Source organism: Ctenopharyngodon idella, chromosome 24 (assembly GCF_019924925.1).
Source record: "Ctenopharyngodon idella isolate HZGC_01 chromosome 24, HZGC01, whole genome shotgun sequence".
Taxonomy (NCBI): Eukaryota; Metazoa; Chordata; class Actinopteri; order Cypriniformes; family Xenocyprididae; genus Ctenopharyngodon; species Ctenopharyngodon idella.
The window spans coordinates 15,496,443-15,516,638 of NC_067243.1; the positions used below are offsets into that span (position 1 = coordinate 15,496,443).

At 35.3% G+C, this 20,196-nt stretch overlaps 2 protein-coding genes across 5 annotated transcripts in view; both read right to left on the reverse strand.

The window, feature by feature from the left end:
- gramd4b (GRAM domain containing 4b) overlaps window positions 1–622 on the reverse strand; it is a 40,581-nt gene extending 39,959 nt beyond the window's left edge. For 2 of the 4 annotated variants that reach the window (XM_051884309.1, XM_051884308.1), the window contains exon 1: window positions 332–621. In XM_051884309.1, the coding sequence (XP_051740269.1) occupies window positions 332–360 (29 nt within the window). In that variant the 5' untranslated portion in view covers window positions 361–621. Of the gene's footprint in view, window positions 1–58; window positions 238–331 lie in introns of those variants that run through there. The other 2 variants (XM_051884307.1, XM_051884310.1) reach the window with 2 other exon arrangements.
- Window positions 623–2,604: 1,982 nt separating this feature from the next.
- celsr1b (cadherin EGF LAG seven-pass G-type receptor 1b) overlaps window positions 2,605–20,196 on the reverse strand; it is a 52,203-nt gene continuing 34,611 nt past the window's right edge. The window contains exons 9-35 of the mRNA XM_051884783.1: window positions 19,942–20,108; window positions 19,621–19,806; window positions 17,501–17,614; window positions 17,240–17,414; window positions 16,928–17,069; window positions 14,952–15,072; window positions 13,812–13,995; window positions 13,106–13,207; window positions 12,030–12,124; window positions 11,690–11,899; window positions 10,921–11,104; window positions 10,687–10,827; window positions 10,391–10,601; window positions 9,295–9,462; window positions 9,059–9,185; window positions 8,767–8,967; window positions 8,482–8,656; window positions 8,107–8,219; window positions 7,931–8,007; window positions 7,699–7,825; window positions 7,135–7,260; window positions 6,791–6,927; window positions 5,916–6,010; window positions 5,485–5,628; window positions 5,091–5,303; window positions 3,870–4,140; window positions 2,605–3,786 (exon numbers count right to left, since the gene is read on the reverse strand). Of these exons, the coding sequence (XP_051740743.1) occupies window positions 3,762–3,786; window positions 3,870–4,140; window positions 5,091–5,303; window positions 5,485–5,628; window positions 5,916–6,010; window positions 6,791–6,927; window positions 7,135–7,260; window positions 7,699–7,825; window positions 7,931–8,007; window positions 8,107–8,219; window positions 8,482–8,656; window positions 8,767–8,967; window positions 9,059–9,185; window positions 9,295–9,462; window positions 10,391–10,601; window positions 10,687–10,827; window positions 10,921–11,104; window positions 11,690–11,899; window positions 12,030–12,124; window positions 13,106–13,207; window positions 13,812–13,995; window positions 14,952–15,072; window positions 16,928–17,069; window positions 17,240–17,414; window positions 17,501–17,614; window positions 19,621–19,806; window positions 19,942–20,108 (4,031 nt within the window). The 3' untranslated portion in view covers window positions 2,605–3,761. The remainder of the gene's footprint in view (window positions 3,787–3,869; window positions 4,141–5,090; window positions 5,304–5,484; window positions 5,629–5,915; window positions 6,011–6,790; window positions 6,928–7,134; window positions 7,261–7,698; window positions 7,826–7,930; window positions 8,008–8,106; window positions 8,220–8,481; window positions 8,657–8,766; window positions 8,968–9,058; window positions 9,186–9,294; window positions 9,463–10,390; window positions 10,602–10,686; window positions 10,828–10,920; window positions 11,105–11,689; window positions 11,900–12,029; window positions 12,125–13,105; window positions 13,208–13,811; window positions 13,996–14,951; window positions 15,073–16,927; window positions 17,070–17,239; window positions 17,415–17,500; window positions 17,615–19,620; window positions 19,807–19,941; window positions 20,109–20,196) is intronic.

Consider the following 20,196-nt stretch of genomic DNA (forward strand, 5'->3'; position numbering starts at 1 on the left):
TGCCGTGTAGAATGGCGGCTTTCGTATGCGTGTAAAATATTTAGATTCATTTTCTTACCTCGTCTTGACTGTAAGGCATGGTTGTCACATTAAGCCACACAAGCTATTAATTAATACCGAGAAATAAACATATGTCCAGAAAACGTTCTGCAGCTGCACAAAACTACAAACAATGTGGCACATTCGCTCGCGAGTCGCGCGCGCTGTAATGAGTTTGAGGATTCGAATTCGAACAATGTAACAAAAGCTTCTTCAGTCTGATACATTGTAACACGTGCCCCGCCCGCTGCGGGATTAACAAACAGAAAGGGGTAGAAAGTTTATTACCCACCTTGCACGGAATTCGTAATTGAGTTTCATTAACTGGAAAGCATGAATATTCGAGCTTCGCCCCGCTCCCTCTCCACCTGCTACCAGCTCGGTGAGAAATCCGGCGTAAAATGCCCGAGCAGACACATTGATCTACGAATGTGATTCCCCTAGCTGTCAGATGTTATTTCCAGCGTTACTGCAGATTAGAATTGCATGCGAACAGCAAATCATCATTTGTGGTCTGTTTCAATCTGTTGTTGATATCCAGCGAGACTCACTCACACCAGGAAATTTCGTCAATGACAGCGACAGGCACTCTTAAAGGGGCCGATAACTGCCAGTCGTCTCTTATCAGTAAAAAACGCATTCAAATATTTTTTCTTAGTGAATGAAGTCAGTGTGCTTAAATTAGTGTGTGTATTTAAATTAGTTAAATAGGGCAACAACAGAGGGCATTGTGTGTCTCAACAAGTGAGGTGGACATTAATCCCATAACTCTTGTCAATCCATGCTTAAAGTTTATGCGTCTTATACGCATACGAGGGTGAAAACAGACGCGAGGGTGTATATTGTACTGTAGTGGTGGACTTGTTTTGACGTGAATATACGATTTAAGTGTAGACAGATATGTAACAGGTCTGGTTTGACTCGTTTTTGGGGTGTTTGCACTGCTGTTATCCTTGGTCGCTGGATTGTGTGTCCACTAGGTGGCGCGCAACGACGGTTCAATGTGTTTACATTTGAACAGATGAACTTTGCCGCAAATAACACATTTTCTTTCTGAATGGAATGCGTTTTGTACATATTTTATATGTAAGTTGTTTATTTCAGTCTTTATCACAACACTAGCAAAACTACCAAATAGTACAATGAGAATTACTGTGGGTTTTTGGGGGATTTTTTTGGAGGTGGTTGGTTAACAGTAAAATTGTTTAATATTATTACAAGAATGTAACTTTTTGAACTTTGGGAGAACTTTTAAAATATATTTTAAAGTGTAATTTAAGTGTAATCATTGTAATATGCTGATTTGCTACTCAAGAAACATTTTTTAATTATCATCAATATTGAAAACAGTTGTGCTGCTTAATATTTTTGTGAAAACTGATACATTTTCAGGATTCTCAGGATTCAGGAAAGTTCAAAAGAACAGCATTTATTTGGAATAGAAATCTTTTGGAACATTATAAATGCCTTTATTGTGACTTCTGATCAATTTAAAGGGATAGTTCACCCAAAATGAAAATTATCCCATGATTTACTCACCGTCAAGCCATCCAAGATGTGTATGACTATCTTCTTTCAGACGAACACAATCAGAGGGGCACATTTTTAATAATTTTTTTTAAATAATGCATCCATCCATTAAAAAAAAAAAAAAATCCATACGACTCCAGTGGGTTAATAAAGGGTTTCTGAAGCGAAGCGATGCATTTTTCTAAGAAAAATATCCATATTTAAAAGTTTATAAATTCAAATAACTAGCTTCTAGCGGACGACAGTATGCAGAATGCGCAAGTAAACTTGCGCTAAATGAGTAATCGCAGGATGTTGGAGTATCGTAAGCTTAGACGCCTCTCGCGGTTCAAACAAATAGGGCTGTGCAACAAACTCAAGCTCCTCTTCTCTTATATAGAAATCCTCCGAAATTTCTCATTAAAAACACAACTTTCTCGTTTTAGACTAATAATCACCCCACCGGTGATTTGTTTTGCTCTATCCTCTGCGCCTCCGCGTTCGTCATTACGTTGTGCGTCAGGTCATACTGGTAACTCTTCTGCTGCAAATCGACTTGCGCGGTATGCGTACGGTCATCCACCAAAAGCTAGTTATTTGAATTTATAAACTTTTAACTATGGATAGTTTTCTTACAAAAACGCAACGCTTCACATCAGAATGCCTTTATTCGTATGGAGTCGTATGGATTACTTTTTTTTTTATGGATGGAAGCATTATTTTTCACTTCAAAATGCGGCCCCCCATTCACTGCCATTATAAACCTTGGAGGAGCAAGGATATTTTTTAAATATATCTCCGATTGTGTTCGTCTGAAAGAAGATAGTCATATACCCCTAGGATGGTTTGAGGGCGAGTAAATCATCGGATAATTTTCATTTTTGGGAGAACTAACCCTTTAATGCATCTTTGCGGAATAAAAGTATTAATTTCTTAAAAAAAAAAAAAAATACTGATCCAAATTTTGAACTGTAGTGGAAATTGAAGGAAATGTCATAATAGCCAGATATAAAAAAGTTAAAAAAAAAAAAAAAAAAAAAACAAGATCCTAAAGAATTTAATTAAATCTTTTAAATTCATTTATTTACAATGTTCAAATGTATTATCAGTGCGGATAGTACAAATATAAATACCTTATTTTACATGCTGGTATCTAATGTCTATGAGCTTTGACAAGTAATGGAGGTATTTCATGGATACACATTTAATCTATTTCATGTGATAATGTGTGTTCACTTAAGGACTTACTGATCAATAAATGCTTCTAAACTATTACAGATTACATAGTTACTGACCTGACATCACTTTAACATAGATTGACCTTTAATATGAGTAAAAACTAAAAAACTACTCCCTGAATTTCTCAGTCTATATATTATTTACACAAGAGGTTTGGCAGCGCTATAAAGTAGTCAACAGGCACTTTAGGAATCCTTTGATTCTCTGTTGGTAATTTAGATGCAGAGCAAACGAAACAAAACACTGTTTTTCTATGTACAGCACTGGCAGAGACATTAAGACATGCTGAACATAAGCTGTAAAATACTGTCAGAGGTAATCACTGTAAAAATACAACTGCCCATTGAACCCAATACAGAACCCAATGACAGACAATGTGTATGATGGACATTTTCATACTGATAATTCATATGAAACATGACTGGGGAAAAAGAATACTTTAGCAAATTTACAAATTAAGCTACAACTGCTAGTTCTTACAAATGCACAATATATAAAAAAAAAAAACAATATAAACATTCAAAACAGTGCTGTAAAAATACCACAGTAAACAAAAGGTCATAAACATAAATATTCAGTATTGACATCACAATGAAACACTAATTTACAATTTTACAAATAACCCTATTACACATCTAAAATACAAAATGTAACTATAAACATTACTTACACATCAAAAGTCATCTGTTTATGACTGATGAATTCTGGAATAAACTGTACAAATTAATATCAAAGTCTTTATTTTTGTAGCTCCGGATCAACTTTATCCATTTCGACAGCAGGAAAGTTTTCTGTCCTCGTCCAGCAGAACTCAGGCAACGTAGTGTTTTGAAATGCTGAGATACTGACTCCATTTGCATTAAAGGAACCTTTAGAAATCCTAAAAATAACTTCAGAGCAAGACCATGTTGTGCTTTAATACACTGATTCTTCAAACCCCTTCCAGTTCATTCAACGTCCTTCACAGCGAAGACTCAGATTGAAGTTTCATTGCTGCCACTAACAAGAGAAATACAAAGTGGTGTTACATTCAGAAAGTGACCAAATAAATTTGAATGATCAGCATTTTACATCCAACTCACTCGGAATCAAAGTCTTCGTCCGCCAGGGTGAGGGCGTTCGTGTTGAGCTCCACAGTGATCCCGTTCAGCGCAGGCTGGGGCGGTAATGGAGGTGGCTTGATGACGATGCTGTTGGCCTCGGTTCCCGAGCGAACGCCCTCGTTTGACCCCACTGATGGAGTCTTACGTGGGATCTGGGGTGGGTTGTAGTCACTGAGCTTCTCTCTCAAGCGGTTCTTCATGTTCTTGTCCATCAGTGGGGGTGGATACGTGATCTTGTTCTTTAAAATGCCTAATAAAAGTGAAGCAATAATATAATATAATATAATATAATATAATATAATATAATGTTTATGTTTATAATTATTAATATATATATATATATATATATATATATATATATATATACATAATATTAAATATATATATATATTATATATATTATTAAATATATATATAAATAATTATATTAAATTATATAAATTAAATATACATATATATATATATATATATATATATATATAAAATTATTATAAAATGCCTAATAAAAGTGAAGCAATAATATAATATAATGTTTGTTTATAATTATTAGAAAAAAAAAAATAATTATATTAAATTATATAATTATAATTATATATATATATATATATATATATATACAAATTATTATAAAATACCTAATAAAACTGAAGCAATATAATATAATATAATGATATATATATATATATATATCTCTCTTTATATACCTATACTTTTTGCTGAATAAAAGTATTAATGTCTTTAATTATATATTTAATTGTGAAGTGAAGCAATAATATATAATGTAATATATATATATATATATATCATGAGATATTTTAGTTTTGAAATGAAATTCATATATAGCCACAATTCTATTTTAAATTATATATATATATATATATATATATATATATATATAATTATATTAAATTTGATAAATTATAGTATATAATATAATATAATGTTTATATATATATATATATATATATAAATTAAATTAAAAATTATTATAAATATAAGTTGCCAATTATCTATTAAATATTATTTTAATATTATAAAAAATATAAAATACATGTATTATGTATGCAATGCATGATGAAAATTTATTTTTTTTATTTTTTTTACATATGCAGTACTAAATTGGTTTCATTCTTTTGTTTTAAAGTAATGAAAAACATAAATGAATATAAAATATATATGTATACATGTGTTGTTGCTCACCTCTTCTGGGTAGCTGGTTGCTGTTTGGCTGACTGGGTAGACTTTCACTTTGAGACACATCTCCATTTTGGTTTAGTTTATTCCCTTGATGAAGTTCCACATTCACTTTTGTTTCCACCCGCAGTTTCTCTAGACCACCCGCATCCTCACTTTCACTGGCTGTGGGCGGCTCCTTAGGCCAGTATGGCTTACCATGACCAGACACTGCATCAACTGCAGAAAAACATGGGAACAGTTATCTAACATCCAAGTTTAAAAATGAATTGTAGATATTTTATGTCAGGAATAAATATCTTCTGGTGACTGATAAATATATGTCTAATTTTGTTTAGTGTTTTCTTGAGTAATCCATGTAAAAGAGCAGGTCAGAGGTCACAGAAGAGGTTGCAGGCACCTTTTGGAGTGCTGTGGACGGGCGTTCTCTCGTTATTCCATTTTGTCTTGGAGTGCCTGGCTTCATCTTCACTGTCCGAAGAGTGGGAGGAAGCGTAGGAGCTGCTGTGTTCATCCACTGAGAGCTCACTGTCCGAATCTGAGTCTGTATAGAAACAGAAAAATTAGCCTCTGATCACAGAAGTGCACTAGTTTACCCATAAATCCTTGTATTTTTTTCATTTTTTCATTTTTTTTCTGATGCTCTCCTATTGACTACTAACTAACAGAAGAGCTTTAAGTACAGGCAGTTTAATAAAGTTGCTGCTTTTCCTGTGGAACAAAATTAGCAGCTATATGTATATAATTTATGACACCAGTTGACCATTCAATGGTCTTAAAAATGAAGTCTTAGTGTTATTTCTGTGTACTCTGTGTTTTATTTTCCCGCACCTTCTGCCTTTTTACTTCTGTGGAAAAAGACCGACGACTCTCCTTCATCATGTCCCACTTTTCCACCATTAGACGATGTGCTGTGTTTCTTCTCCCTGTGTGAAAACAACATTAAAACTTTGTATTAAATATTGAAAATTTGTTTCATTACATTAAGTGGAGTCATGCTAATGTTATTTAATGACAGTAAAATCTTCACAAATGCAGCAGCTGCCAATATAGCAATATGACAAATATGACATTTTTCATTCACTAGCTAATAAAATGTTCTCTGAAAATGTCATATGCTTTACCGGTACACTTTGTAGTTAAGTAGAACGTGTGTCCGAGAGATCAAACACATGAATCAACACACATTAGATCCATGTAACACACGACACTATGCTGTGAATTAGGACAGCTTTTACAATACTGAAAGGGCTCTGTCAGTGGTTAAGGTAAAAAAAAAAAAAATTAAATAAGAGTCATAAATATGGCTAAAGTGATCTAAAGATATTCAGTGGAGTGACCTAAAAACCGAATGCTCCTTTGAGACGTTTATGCACAATCTAACATGTAATAATTGGAGCAAATAGGTTAGTGAAACAGCTGCCAGCACAGCTGCAGGCAAATACTTCAATGAGTTCATATCAGTTCATAATTCCCAATATATTTAGAGCATATTGCAGAAACCTGATTCATATATGAGAGAAGTTCAAAGGATACATGAATCATGTTTCAACACCTCTTCCTTAACCTCATTCATGAGGTTGAGGAGGAGGTGTGGAGATCTTTTGCAAAAGTATTTCAAATGAAATGTTAACTAATATAAAATGGAACCTTATTGTAAAGTGTTACCTAATAACTCGCATCATGATTGACTTGTGGTGTATTACCTGAGTGTGGAAACGAGGTAGCTGCTGCCGTGACTCCTGCCTGATCTAACAGAGCTCTCTAGAGATACAGTGGACTCTCCAATGGTGGTCCGGTACAAACCGCCATCCTCAATGTAGACGTCACCATTCAGAGAACGCTGGAACGACAGGAGACATTCACTGTTAACGTTTCATCGCTAAATAAATTGTACCTGTATGTGAATTTTTATCCCTAAACCAATCCCAAACCCTAACTTTATAGTAAGTACATGTAGTTAATTAATATTACTCAGTACTTATTTGAGTAAGTCCAGTGTAACTACGTCACCTTAAAATAATTTTTTTTTTTTAAGTGTCAAACTCACTGTGAGTAAAGTAGCCCGTGTTGTATTGGGATCTTCAGCTGGTACTTTCTTTCCTGTAAAGACACTTTTCAGGTTCCTCCTCACGTCTTTATTGAGAATACAGTGGAAAAAGAAGATGCAAATGCCCTGGAATGAAAAATTAATTACTGAATAATTACATAGATACATATTTGTCATAATACACAAGCATACCTGTTGGTTTAGAAGAGCAATCCAATTCTATGTTTTGTATAAACCATATTTTATTATGTAATTCCTATTAATTCCCTTGCTATTTATATTTAAATTTACATTTTAATATTTTATTATTATTTTTACTTAATCTTTTTTCTTTCTGTATTGTTTATTTTATTATCAAGAATAACAATAAGCATTATTATATTAATAATTATTAAAATTATTTAATTAAACACATGGTTGACTCTAACTTGACTTTAATTTATTTAACTTGACTTGAATGTATTTAATTTTACATTTTTATTATAATTTTTATCTCATTTTTTTCTTTCATTTTACCTTACATTTTCCATATCACTTTATTTACTTCTCTTATTATTACCATACCTGTAGGCAGCTGAGGATGGCAAAAAGGTAGTGGAAGGAAAGCACATCACTGTTGACTGCCATTAGACCCAGCAGCCAGGTGGCGCTAATTAGCAACAGGAGGAGGAAGGCCACTCGAAGAGCAGAGCTGCACAAGAGCAAATAAGAATGCTGAAAACGACTGGCTTTTACCTGCTTCAGGTCTTCTGTATTTCAGTATTGTTCAGTTTGACCAAACTCTCACTGAACTTACATTGCTCCTGACTTTTCTGTGCGCTGCCGCCGTCCAAATGAGGCTTTGGCTGCCAGCACAATTAGGACTGTATTTATCTGTTAAAAAAAGAGATTTGTTTGTCATTATTTAGTCAAAACCAAACACTTCAGTTGGGAAAGGAAAATTTCCACTGTGCTAAATAAGATTAAACTGACCAGCACTACTATGGAGATTGGTCCTGTAATACTCCAGATAAGAGTGTCATTGACAGAGAGCCAGCAGAAGTCAGGGTTTCCATAACCCTGAGGATCCAAACCCACAGCCAGACCTGACAAGAGACAAATAATCAGCAACAGTGTACAATCAAGATGTGAAATACAGGGGGTTTACGGGGTCTGACCCCTCTGTTTTAAGGTGCAGTAAGCAATTTCTGAGAAACACTGTTGATATTTGAAATCAACCCAAACAAACACACCCCTCCTTTCATTGCTCTGCCGCCCCAGAATTCACAAACACACAATGCAAGAGTGCATGTCTCTTTAGAGCAGTACATGCCCCGTCTCATTTTAATGAGCACCTGAGTATCATACCAGTGATAACAGCAGGAATCCCCCAACCGATGGCATAGTAGAAGCGCATGTGGCCCTGGTTAATGTTACGCATCTCGGTCAGCATGCGATAAATGTGCAGCCCCTCCACAAACATCCAGGCAAATGTGCACATGTATGAATAATGTAGCAGAATGGCCACAACTGTACATACAAACTACAAATCAGACAAGAAACAGGTTTAGTATCTCACAGAAATGTCCAAGATAATTAAAATAAAATAATGTTATTGATATTATAATTTAAAAAACTCTGCCTGCTGCTCACCGGACTATCGGTCTGATTGATGCCAGCGAGGAAGATTAGCTCAGAGAGGAAGATGGCGGCCACCAGGTTCTTGTGGATGCTGTGTAAGTTGGAGTGCAGCTTGCGAAGAATGGCCAGCAGGAGGAAAGTGATGAGGAGGGCCACCAGAGAGGCAGACACTGTGGTGTAGGTCACCACTTTCAGAGGAAGAACATCACCATGCTAGGGATGAGATACCAGCGTTCAAAAACTAGTTAGCTGGCTTTATACTAGCAAAATTCCGTATAAACCAAAATAGCTGGCTGTGTCCTACCTCTCGTTTGGAGATGTCCATGAGGACAGCAAAACTGGTCATGTGGTTGCACTGGCAGCTGATGTGAGTCGAGTTCCTGAAGACCAGCTCACAACCTTTAGAAGACCAGGCGCCTCCACCAGCAACCCTATCAAATAAGAGACACACACAAATACAAAATTATCAAGTATTCTGCAATCACAGCATAAGCAATTCATAACATATTGTATTAATTTATTAATTCATTAAGGACTCACGGGATGGAGTGGTTCCAGTAGACGCACACAGGTTTGGTCCTCTCGAGGGTCTCCAGGAGCCTAAAGTTCAGGGTGATGGGTCTTTGGAGGGGTGTGGGGAGTGCTTCTCCGTCCCTGTGGACCACCACACTCACTACAGGTGTGTTGATGACAGGACGATTGGGCAGTCTGGGGATGTGTAGAGCACCAGATATATTTACAACAAGAAATATATATATATCAAATGCATCTCCAAAGTTTCCAAGTATTTGAAATGAACAAAAAAGATGTTCATCTTGATGTTGTCAATAGAGATACACAATATATTGGTACCATATTGGTTATCGGCCGATATTAGAGTGTTTTTTTTTTTCTAAATCTGTGTTGGCTGATATTTATTATTTATGGAAACCTATTTCCAGCACATAGGGAAAAAACATCTGTTTGTAAATCATAATATGACATAAAAGTCTAATTTTTGATATACTACTGTAAGAAATATTTATGAGTTAAAATGGCAATTTTTAATTGTCTTACAATTATGACAATTTTAACTCTCAATTTTGACTTTTAATCTCATAATTTTGACTTTTATCTTATGAATTAGTGCCTCATATCACAACTTTTTACCTTATAATTGTGACTATTTATGCCATAATTACTGTATGTTTTTTTCTTGTGGTGGAAATGGGCTTCCGTACATATTTGATATTTAATTGATTATGCTCATTTCTTCTATTTTTACATTCAGATTACATTTTCCATCATTTAACACTCATTTAAAGTTAATCTTTAAAACACTAATAATTTAATAACACTGCTGAATGTAATCTTTATCAAATCTCAAAATAAACATCTACTTTTCATACTGTACATTATAATTTTGTTGTCTAAATTCACTTGTAACATTTAAAATGATTAATCTTTGTTTTTAGTGTTTTATTTTTAATCTATTTAAACAAAATAGTATAGAATTTTAATATCGGCTATTTATTAGAGTGAAAATATTTGAGATAATGTATTGATGAGAATTTTAATATGATATATGAACTGATAGCACTGCAATTCCTGCTCAAAGAAATCGGTTTGTATGTAAAACCCCAGGCTGAAGTTCTACCTAAGACTGCGGCGGTCCGGATCGTAACTCTCCGGAAGGAGCCGACCCAGAGACTTGTAGATTATCACCATGACAACAGCGGGTGGATCGGGTTGTTCTGTGTGGCGTCTTTTCTTAATGGACGGCGTTAGATCGACAATATCTGATCCATCCTTGCTGATGAAAGACTCAGTTGGTGCAATCTGGGCTGGAGGTTCTGTGGTAAAAGTATCTATAGTGTAATACAATAAGAAAGTTTAGTTTAATTTCCATGACTATTACTGATAATATAAAGAAATATGTTTTGAAGTAAGAACCTTTTCTCTTTTTTGGCATGGTAAGCAGGTTTGGGAACAGGACAGATGACTCCAGCTCTTTTGAGAACACCTCCTTAACCTCCTGAAATCGAGGAATCTTGTCTTGGTTTGCGGTGGAGTCCAGAAAATCCAATGCAACAACTTGAATGTGAAGAAAAATGGTAAGTATTTTTACACTAAACACTCAAGATTGAGCAGAGCAGATGCTACAGGATTGGAGAACGCAATACTAACTCATGTTGTCAGTGACGATGGTGAAGGGTCTCAGGTAGGTCTTCCTCACGTTCTGTACCAGAGTGTTGGCGTACTCCTCAAAGTAGCGCAGCAGATGTGCCGTCCCACCATCAGAGCGCTGTATCTTCTCCCAGTGCTCCTTGTTGACTGGGTCAAGAATGGCACTTCCAGCTTTAATGATGTTCTAACACGGCAAACAAGAGTAACGTTCATTAATACTGGATAATTATATGGAAGCTTGTTTACGCCACTGCATAAAAAAAAAAAAAGGGTAATTGCGACTTTTTATCTCACAATTCTGACTTTTTTTCTCAGAATTGCGTGATATATACTCGCAATTGCGAGTTATAAAGTCAGAAATGTGTGATATAAAGTCATAATTGCGAGTTGTAAAGTCTTTTTTTTCCTCAGAATTGGACTTTATAACTTGCAAAGTGCAAGAAAGAAGTCAGAATTGTGAGGAAAAAAAGTCAGAATTGTGAGTTTATATCTTGCAATTCTGACTTTATTTCTCGCAATTGTGAGTTTATATCTCACAATTCTGAGAAAATAAGTCAGAATTGCGCAATTAAAAAATATTTAATTGCAACTTTTTATCTCATAATTCTGACATTATTTTTACAACTGCGTGATATCAACTCGCAATTCTGAGAAAAAAAATCACTTTTTTTCCTCAGAATTGGACTTTATAACCCACAATTGCGAGTTTATATCTCATAATTCTGAGAAAAAAAGTCAGAAGAGGTCTATAGAGGTCTGAGGTCTATACCTTGTTGAAATCAGCATCATGAGTGGCGGTGAGCTCAAAGCCCTGCTGCAGACTCTCATGCTCTAACACACTGGCCAGCAGATGGTAGGCAGTCCTCACATCATTTCCAAAGAGACGATCCGTGTGGTCTGTGGCGGAGTGCAGCATCCCCGCAAAGCTTCTTGATCTTTCTCCGTCCATTCGAGAAGCATTAGCATGAAGATCCTCACTCTAAGTCACAAATGAAGGAGGAAACACTGGTCACTTCTAGCATTGTGGAAGCTGGCGTAGAATGTTTAATATTCCGGTCCACAGTGCACTACGATTCCAACTTGAATCAACCAACAAAAGAGTCACAAACCTCTTTCTGTAGGTTTGAGAAGCTGAGGGAAGTGCAATTGAAGAGCTCAGGTGGAAGCCAACCTTTATCATCGCTGCAATGACGGATAGCTGTGCCTGTCGAATTACATATCGAGTGTGGATATACAGTCAAATCAAAATTTATTCAGACACCTTGAACATTTCATTCATTAATACAGTTTATTCACTATAGTTTAAAAAAATGGTAATAAAATATGACAAGATCTTAGAGTTAAACTGCGTCAGAAAAAAATAATCTTAATTATGTCAGATAACACTTAAGCAAAACATGGTCAGGTCAAAGTGTCTGAATAATTTTTGGTTCCAAATTTTTATCAGTTTTACTGGTAGTCCACTGTATGAAGAATTTTTGGGTATAATATGTCACAGTTTACTTTATTTTGCTATCCTCACTTACACAAATGAACTATAGTGTCCTGCAAAAATATATATAAAAAATATATCTAGTGTCTGAATAATTTTTGGTTTGACTGTATATTGATAAATCATTCAACAATAAATTAATAAAATGATGAAAATTCCTACATATACTACCAGTCAAAAGTTATTGTAAGTACTGTTTTCCACATTTTTTAATTATAGTAAAATCATTAAAATTAATTAATAACACCAATGGAAATACAGGATTTATGTAGTGACCAAAATATCTATTTAGTTTTTATTTATTATTTATTAATTGTTTATGAACATTATTTAAAAAATGTAATATATATATATATATATATATATATATATATATAATTTATAACAATATAATATAATTATATTATAATGTTTTAATTGTGTTATAATCATATTATAATAAAATTATAATATTCATTTATAATAATAATAATATAATTTATAATAATATAATTTATAAACACAATTATACATTAAAATATACAAAGTTTCAAATTTGCTAGACCTATATATAACTATATATTTATAATTATATAAATATAGTTGTCTACAAAAATCTAAAGTTTCAAATTCAGTGAAGTGTGTGTCCAAACTTTTGATTGTTTATGTAAATTCTTGATTTAATTAAGGACGATATAAATCATCTAGACTCACCGCTGGATCCTTTGGGGCAGTTTGTGGCTGCAGGGCCACCAAACATGGTCCGGGGCCACCAGATACTGCCTTCAAACGCTTTGGGACAACCATCATAAACCACTAAATAACAAAAAAATGGAGTGAGATTGAGAGCAAAAGGACAATATGGCAAAACAAATGCCATTTAGTGTCACTAACAAGGCTTGTTGCTATGTCTTAATGATACAGGCTTTTAAAGAGATAGTTCACCCAAAAATGAAAATTTTGAATGCAAATGAAGATATTTTGAAGAATATGGGTAACCAAACCCACAGTATGGAAAAAATACTATGGAAGTCAATGGGGCCCATCGACTATTTGGTTACCGACATTCTTCAAAATATCTTCATTTGTGTTCAGCAGAAGAAATACGTTCATACAGGTTTGGAACAACTTGAGGGTGAGTAAACGATGACAGAATTTTCACTATCCCTTTAAGCACCCACAAATGCCCATTATTTCTGCTCCAAGAAACCCCACAGTCAGTACATGCTGACATGAAAGCATTCTGCTTATGATTAGAGTGTATTACACTTACATTTCATCATACTGTGCATGCAACAGCTTTCATATTTTTTCCTTATATATTCAATTGTAAAAAACATTGTCAAGCATTTTGTAACCAGTTTTGAAATGAGCTCAACAACTGTTAACTGCGATCGTGTCCAGTTGACATCACACATACCCACACATCCCCCGGCTGTCACCTCTGCGAAGGGGTTGTCACAACGGTTGCACTGACGGCCCACCACACCCATCTTACAGGCGCACTGGCCCGTTACAGGGTCACATGTCCGCGAATGTGCTCCAAGATGAAAACAGTCGCACGGGTAGCAAGTGTCCCCACCAAGTGGGCGAAAGTAATTGTCCTGAAAAATTGAGGGGGGAATATAAAGGCATCTTGTAAGCATGGACCTTGGAGTTTAAATTATGATAATGTACACACTAAGATACTTTTTTTTGAAAGAAATAAATACTAAATAGATACTAAATTGATCAAAAGTAACATTTAAATGTTACAACAGATTTGTATTTCAAATAAATGCTGTTCTTTTGAACTTTGTATTTATCAAAAAATCCTGAAAAAATATTTCCACCAAAAATATTAAGCTGTGTTCAACATTGATAACAATAAGAAAAGTTTCTTAAACAGCAAATCAGCATATTAAAATGATTTCTGAAGGATCATGTGACACTGACGACTGGAGTAATGATGCTGAAAATACAGTTTTGCATCAGGAATATAATATAATATAATCAAATTGATAACCGTTATTTTAAATTGTAATAATATTTCACAATATTGTACTGTATTTTTGATCAAATAAATGCACCCTTGGTGTATGGAAGCTTGTTTCCACCACTGAATAAAAATAAAAAACATTTTATTGTTCTCGCAATTGCGAGTTATAAAGTCAGAATTGTGTTATAAAGTCAGAATTGTGTGTTATAAAGTCAGAATTGTGTTATAAAGCCAGAATTGTGAGTTATAAAGTCAAAATTGAGAGTTATAAAGTCAGAATTGCGAGGTTATATCTCGGAATTCTCACTTTATTTCTCACAATTGCGAGCTTATATCACAAGTCAGAATTGTGCGATAAAAAGTCACGATTACTTTTTTTATTTTTTATTTAGTGGCAGAAACAAGCTTCCATTTAAAAAAAAATAAATAAATAAAATTCTTACAGATTCCAAACTTTTGTACAGTAGTGTGCTTAATACAATAAAAGCCACATGGTCCAGTTTATATTTATATAGTTGTACAACAACTAGAAGTCAGTGGTTTCCCTTGAGAGTCTGGAGCATGTGATCACTTGCAGCTTACCTTGCAGCTACACTCTCCTGTGGTTTTATTACAGTCCCTTCTGAAGCCTTTGCTGACATCGCAGTTACAGGGCCCACAGGTCGGGTATCCCCACCAGCCGTGAGCACAAGGTTGATCCCCTCTGTGTGTGTGCGCACACGTCAAAGTAAGAGTGAAAAAGGGGACGGAGAAAAATAAAATTGCACAATAGTGCAGTTTAAACTTCACAGAATGAGACTTAAAACAGCTTCAAATGGGGACTGAGACTGATTGAAAGACCTGAAAAAAAAGGATTTGCTTTGAAATTGGACATAAAATTCCGCTGTAAAATCAAAGCAGTGGATTCTGACTGCAAGGCAAACACGAAATTGCTTGTATGAAAGCAATACATCATTCTAAGCTCGTTTCCTTTGTGATCATTTAAAAGAGAATCTTTTCATGGTTAAAGAAAGGAACAGAAACAAAATAATTTCAAACATATTCAATCATATTATTTTAGTCCCTTTTCTCCTCTCATGGAAATTCTTTTATTCATTTTATCTAACTTTTTGGAGTTTACAGATTAAAGGGTTAGTTCACCCGAAAATGAAATTTCTGTCATTAATTACTCACCCTCATGTTGTTCCACACCTGTAAGATCTTCGTTCATCTTCGGAACACAAATTAAAATATTTTGGATAAAATCTGATGGCTCAGTGAGGCCTTTATTGCCAGCAAGATAATTAACACTTTCAGATGCCCAGACTACTAAAGACATATTTAAAACAGTTCATGTGACTACAGTGGTTCAACCTTAATGTTATGAAGCATCGAGAATACTTTTTGTGTGCCAAAAAAACAAAATAATGACTTTATTCAACAATATCTAGTGATGGGCGATTTCAAAACACTGCTTCATGAAGCTTCGAAGCTTTACGAATCTTTTGTTCTTTTGTTGTTGTTGTTAGTAGCTTTCTGGGCATCTGAAAGTGTTAATTATCTTGCTGTCAATGCAGGCCTCACTGAGCCATCGGATTTTATCAATATTATATCTTAATCTTGTGTTCCAAAGATGAATGAAGGTCTTATGGGTGTGGAACGACATGACGGTGAGTAATTAATGACAGAATTTAGATTTTTGGGTGAACTAACCCTTTAAGAATGTGTGATGATGATGTGCAAATAATGGTGCAGTAAAAAAAAAGTTCACATTTAAAAGAAAATTCACATTTTCAAAACTCAAGTGATTCTGCTAAAGAACAGTTTATCTTTAATGGATGAAAGGCTCGCTAAAGACTGGATCCTTCCAGCAGTTGGAGCTTTACTTTACTTTGTTTCATTATAAATGAAAGCGATACAGTGTGGGCGTCAAGGACATATGGAATTACCAGAATTAAAGGAAAAACCAGATTTAAAGGATCATCATAACAATACCATCACAAATACTGCCAGCATCTGCTATCACAGCTTTCGCCACTTACAAAACCTTGGCAGTTCATAAAACAGACCATCAGACAATAAAGCTGTTGTCAGTCAGCGCGTTTAAGCATGTACCGAGCTTTAACTAAAAGTCCACCAATTTTCTTAATCCTAACCAAATCTAAACATTAAAGGGATAGTTCACCCAAAATTAATGTTCTGCAATTATTTCCAAACCTGTAAGACATTCTTTCTTCTGCAGAACACAAACAAAAGATATTTGAAAGAATTTCCCAGTGTTTTTTTTCTTTTCTTTTTGTCCATGCAATGAAAGTTGTTTTGAACCCCATTGATTTATATTGTATGGGCAAAAACAGTTCTTCAAAATATATTTTATGTTCCACAAAAGAAAGAATATCATACAGGTTTGGAATGATATGAGGGTGAAAAAATGATTACACAACTTTCATTTTTTACTGTTCACAGAAGATGAGTGCGAATTCCAATGTGACGCTTTCGTTTTAACAGTGAAAGAGTATGTGGCGAGTAAGTAGCTGGATGGATGGATGGATGAACCAAAGAGAAGGAGAGATACTCACTTGCGCTCACAGTATTGGCCATAGTAATTGTGTCCACACTCGCAGCTGTAGCCATGTTTGGTGCTGGGTTTACGAACACAGGAGGAAGTGTGTTCGCAGGGGTTCAAGAGACACGCATCCACACAGTCTCTGCCGAAGTAACCTGGGGGAAAGGAAAAGAGAGAAAGAAAGACTGAGAAAGAGTGTGTGTCTTATGTATGTCCTGCATTTGCTTTAATGATAAATCACATTTCATTTCAATTTAAATGTCTCAAACTTTTGGACCCCACTATATAACAACTTTTGAGTCCCTTTGAGCAGCGTTGGTGTTACCTGGTTCACAGACACACATGTGAGACGCCCAGTTGTCCCTGCAGCGGCTATGTGTTGGACACAGGTTGGACAGACAGGCATCAGGTACGTTACATCCGTCTTTAGCGCGGACTCGTGTCGCATGCTTCATGTTGATGTTGGCAGTGTTGGTGGAGGTCTCGCCCATTCGCACACCCTGTAAGATGAACACATGACATAACTTTGTAAATAAGACAATACACACCATTAAACAATGTAAATGTGCTTGAATGTAAGATTTACCTGCATACAGCCAGTAAAACCTCCCTGCACAGTGCCGTCTTTCTTAATCAGTCCCCCGATAAACAAGTTCCTCAGTTTAAGCCCGGGCAGCTCATTACCGATCTCCACTGTCCTCTATACATCAAAACAATATCATAAATATATTAAACTCATGATTACAGAACTTGAACCACATGCGTATCTTGGTGTTTCTTCATGCTTCATGACAAGATGTGTAGCGCTGAAACCCTATTGTAATTGATCAGCATTTTCAAATAAAAGTGATCGGGCAGAGCAAACCGCAAGTCGTAGAGACTTGAAACTTTGAGGGATGGTAGTACTTACACTGTCTACAACGTCACCAAGCCTTGCCCCGATCGGCCTGACGGGGGCGCTACAGCGGTCAAAAGTACGAAATGGCTCCTAAACCGTTAGGCCTAGGCTGAAGTGTCTTATATCGCTGGAATCCTTGGCTCAAGGCGGATTTGCATGCCTGGTGAAATTTTCAGGTATTTTGGATTTTTTGAAAAACCCACTTTTGCAAATTAGTCCTAGGTTTTTGGCTCGATCGGAACCAAACCAGTGCAGCAAGATTCTCCGGAGTCTGATTGTCAGTAGTTATCAAAAAAAAAGTTGGAATTCCAATTTACGGTCCCCAAGGGCTGCCAAAACTATATTTTCACGAAACTCAGCACACCTATGTAAGAGTTCATTCTGTGATCACGCAAAAAAGGATGCGGCGACTGGTCGCTTGGTGGCACTATAACAGGGAAAAAAAAAATGAAAACAGCTATAACCACTTCACCGATAGTCCGATCGACTTGAAAATCGGCATGCAGTGTCTTCGTCCAAGGGGCCATGACTGTCTATGAAGACATTGACACATCTCAAAAAACATGTCGGCAATCGGCCACTGAATTTTGAACAGCTATTAGACAAGGTTAACAGAGGCCGATTGAAACAAAACTCGCTGGGCCTGTGAGAAAATTGGGTGCCTTCACATTTTTCACGTGCGTAAAGGATCGTGTATCGCACGATTTTTCTCGCACACCCATGACATTCATACCATATGGTAGAACTCCTCATTCTGAGAAACTTTGCCTCTGGGACCGCCTCTGTCCATCGAATCGTTCGTTAAATATTGGAGATTATTTCAAAAACCAACTTTGGCGAACTAGCCCTAGGTTTTTGGCTAAACCTTGATAACTGTTAAAAAGCTTTAAAAAACATATATTTCCTATGGTAAATTACATAAATTGGCTGTAAATGGTCTTTTCCATGTATGATCGGGATGGTTACAGGCTTGCTAAATAAAACAAAAAAACTTTTTACACATGTGTTTAAAGGCCTTAAAACACTTGAACCCCATTAAAGGCTGCTTGCAGCTATATTTTCTTATTTGTATTGTTGTGAGACATTAAAACTTTTTTACATGCCATCATCATTTACTTTTGCAGCAAATTCATGGAAATTCTATCATAAAAACATTAATTATTACACTTTTAAAACTAATAATAAAATATACACAAAAAGTGAAACAAAAAACATTTTAATATTTATTCTACATAGCATCAAAGTCCTTTATATCAACTTTTGTGCAAACTGAGACTGTTATGTGCAGCATTTCCGTGCATGTTTTTTTTTTTTTTACAGCGCATCATTTATGACTAAAAAAATATTTTTTTAAGTTATGTACAAAAATGGTGAAAATATTCTATAATTGCATGTATTTAGAATACATAAAGTGCTACAGCTTCAAAATTATAGTTTTATTTCAAGTAACAAATAAGTTTTTTTTATGGTTTAGTTTCAGTTGAGTATAATTACCCTGTTTCAAAAATGTTTAAATATTTCATTTCCATCATTGCCATTTTCACTACAAAAAGTGGTCAAACAAAATACATAATTTGAGATTTGATGGACATTATTGTTCAGATAAATTACTGTTTAGAAACAAAAATGACAAAAAATTCTCCTGCGATGCATGTATATTAGAGAATGGGAGTAGACAAATTAAATAAACTAGTGACTGTATGAAAAGTTTTAATTAAGCCCACACAGCACCACATTCCCACAGCTGAATAAACATCATTTGTGTTTGAACCTGACTTGGTCAATAAATAAGCATCAAGATAATATACCTGAAACATGCCATAATCCAAAGACACGAGAGCCATATATTTGATGTCTTTGTCATCTTTTCCACTCTTGAGCTCGACAAGCACATGGTGCCATTCACCGTTGTCCACGCAAACCTGAGGAAAATCTAAGAGGGCCACACGTCTAACACCCAGAAACACCTGGAACCGAAGGTGTCTGTTGCTCACCTGGAAACACAAAGAAGTTGAGAAATCGACAACATACAAGGATGAAAGCACAATATGATTTATCTGCTTTATTAAAACAGACATATCATGGAAAACAAGATTGAACGTGGTGAATTACTGAAACACAATACTCACCATAAGATTAATCTTGGAAAACTCTCCAGCACTGGCCTGTAGCAGAACGCCTGTGCTTTTTCGGGTGCGAAACATAAGACCCATGTACCAAGGAATGGCAATGGTAATATCAGTCTCGCTCAATGACACCAGTGCGTGGCCATCGAAATGCAGGGGGGCGGGCATAACTGCAGAAAGAAGACCATCAGACAATGGTTTAGATGACATCCAGACTAAACAAAGTTGTTCTATTAACCGATATCTGTTAAATTAAAC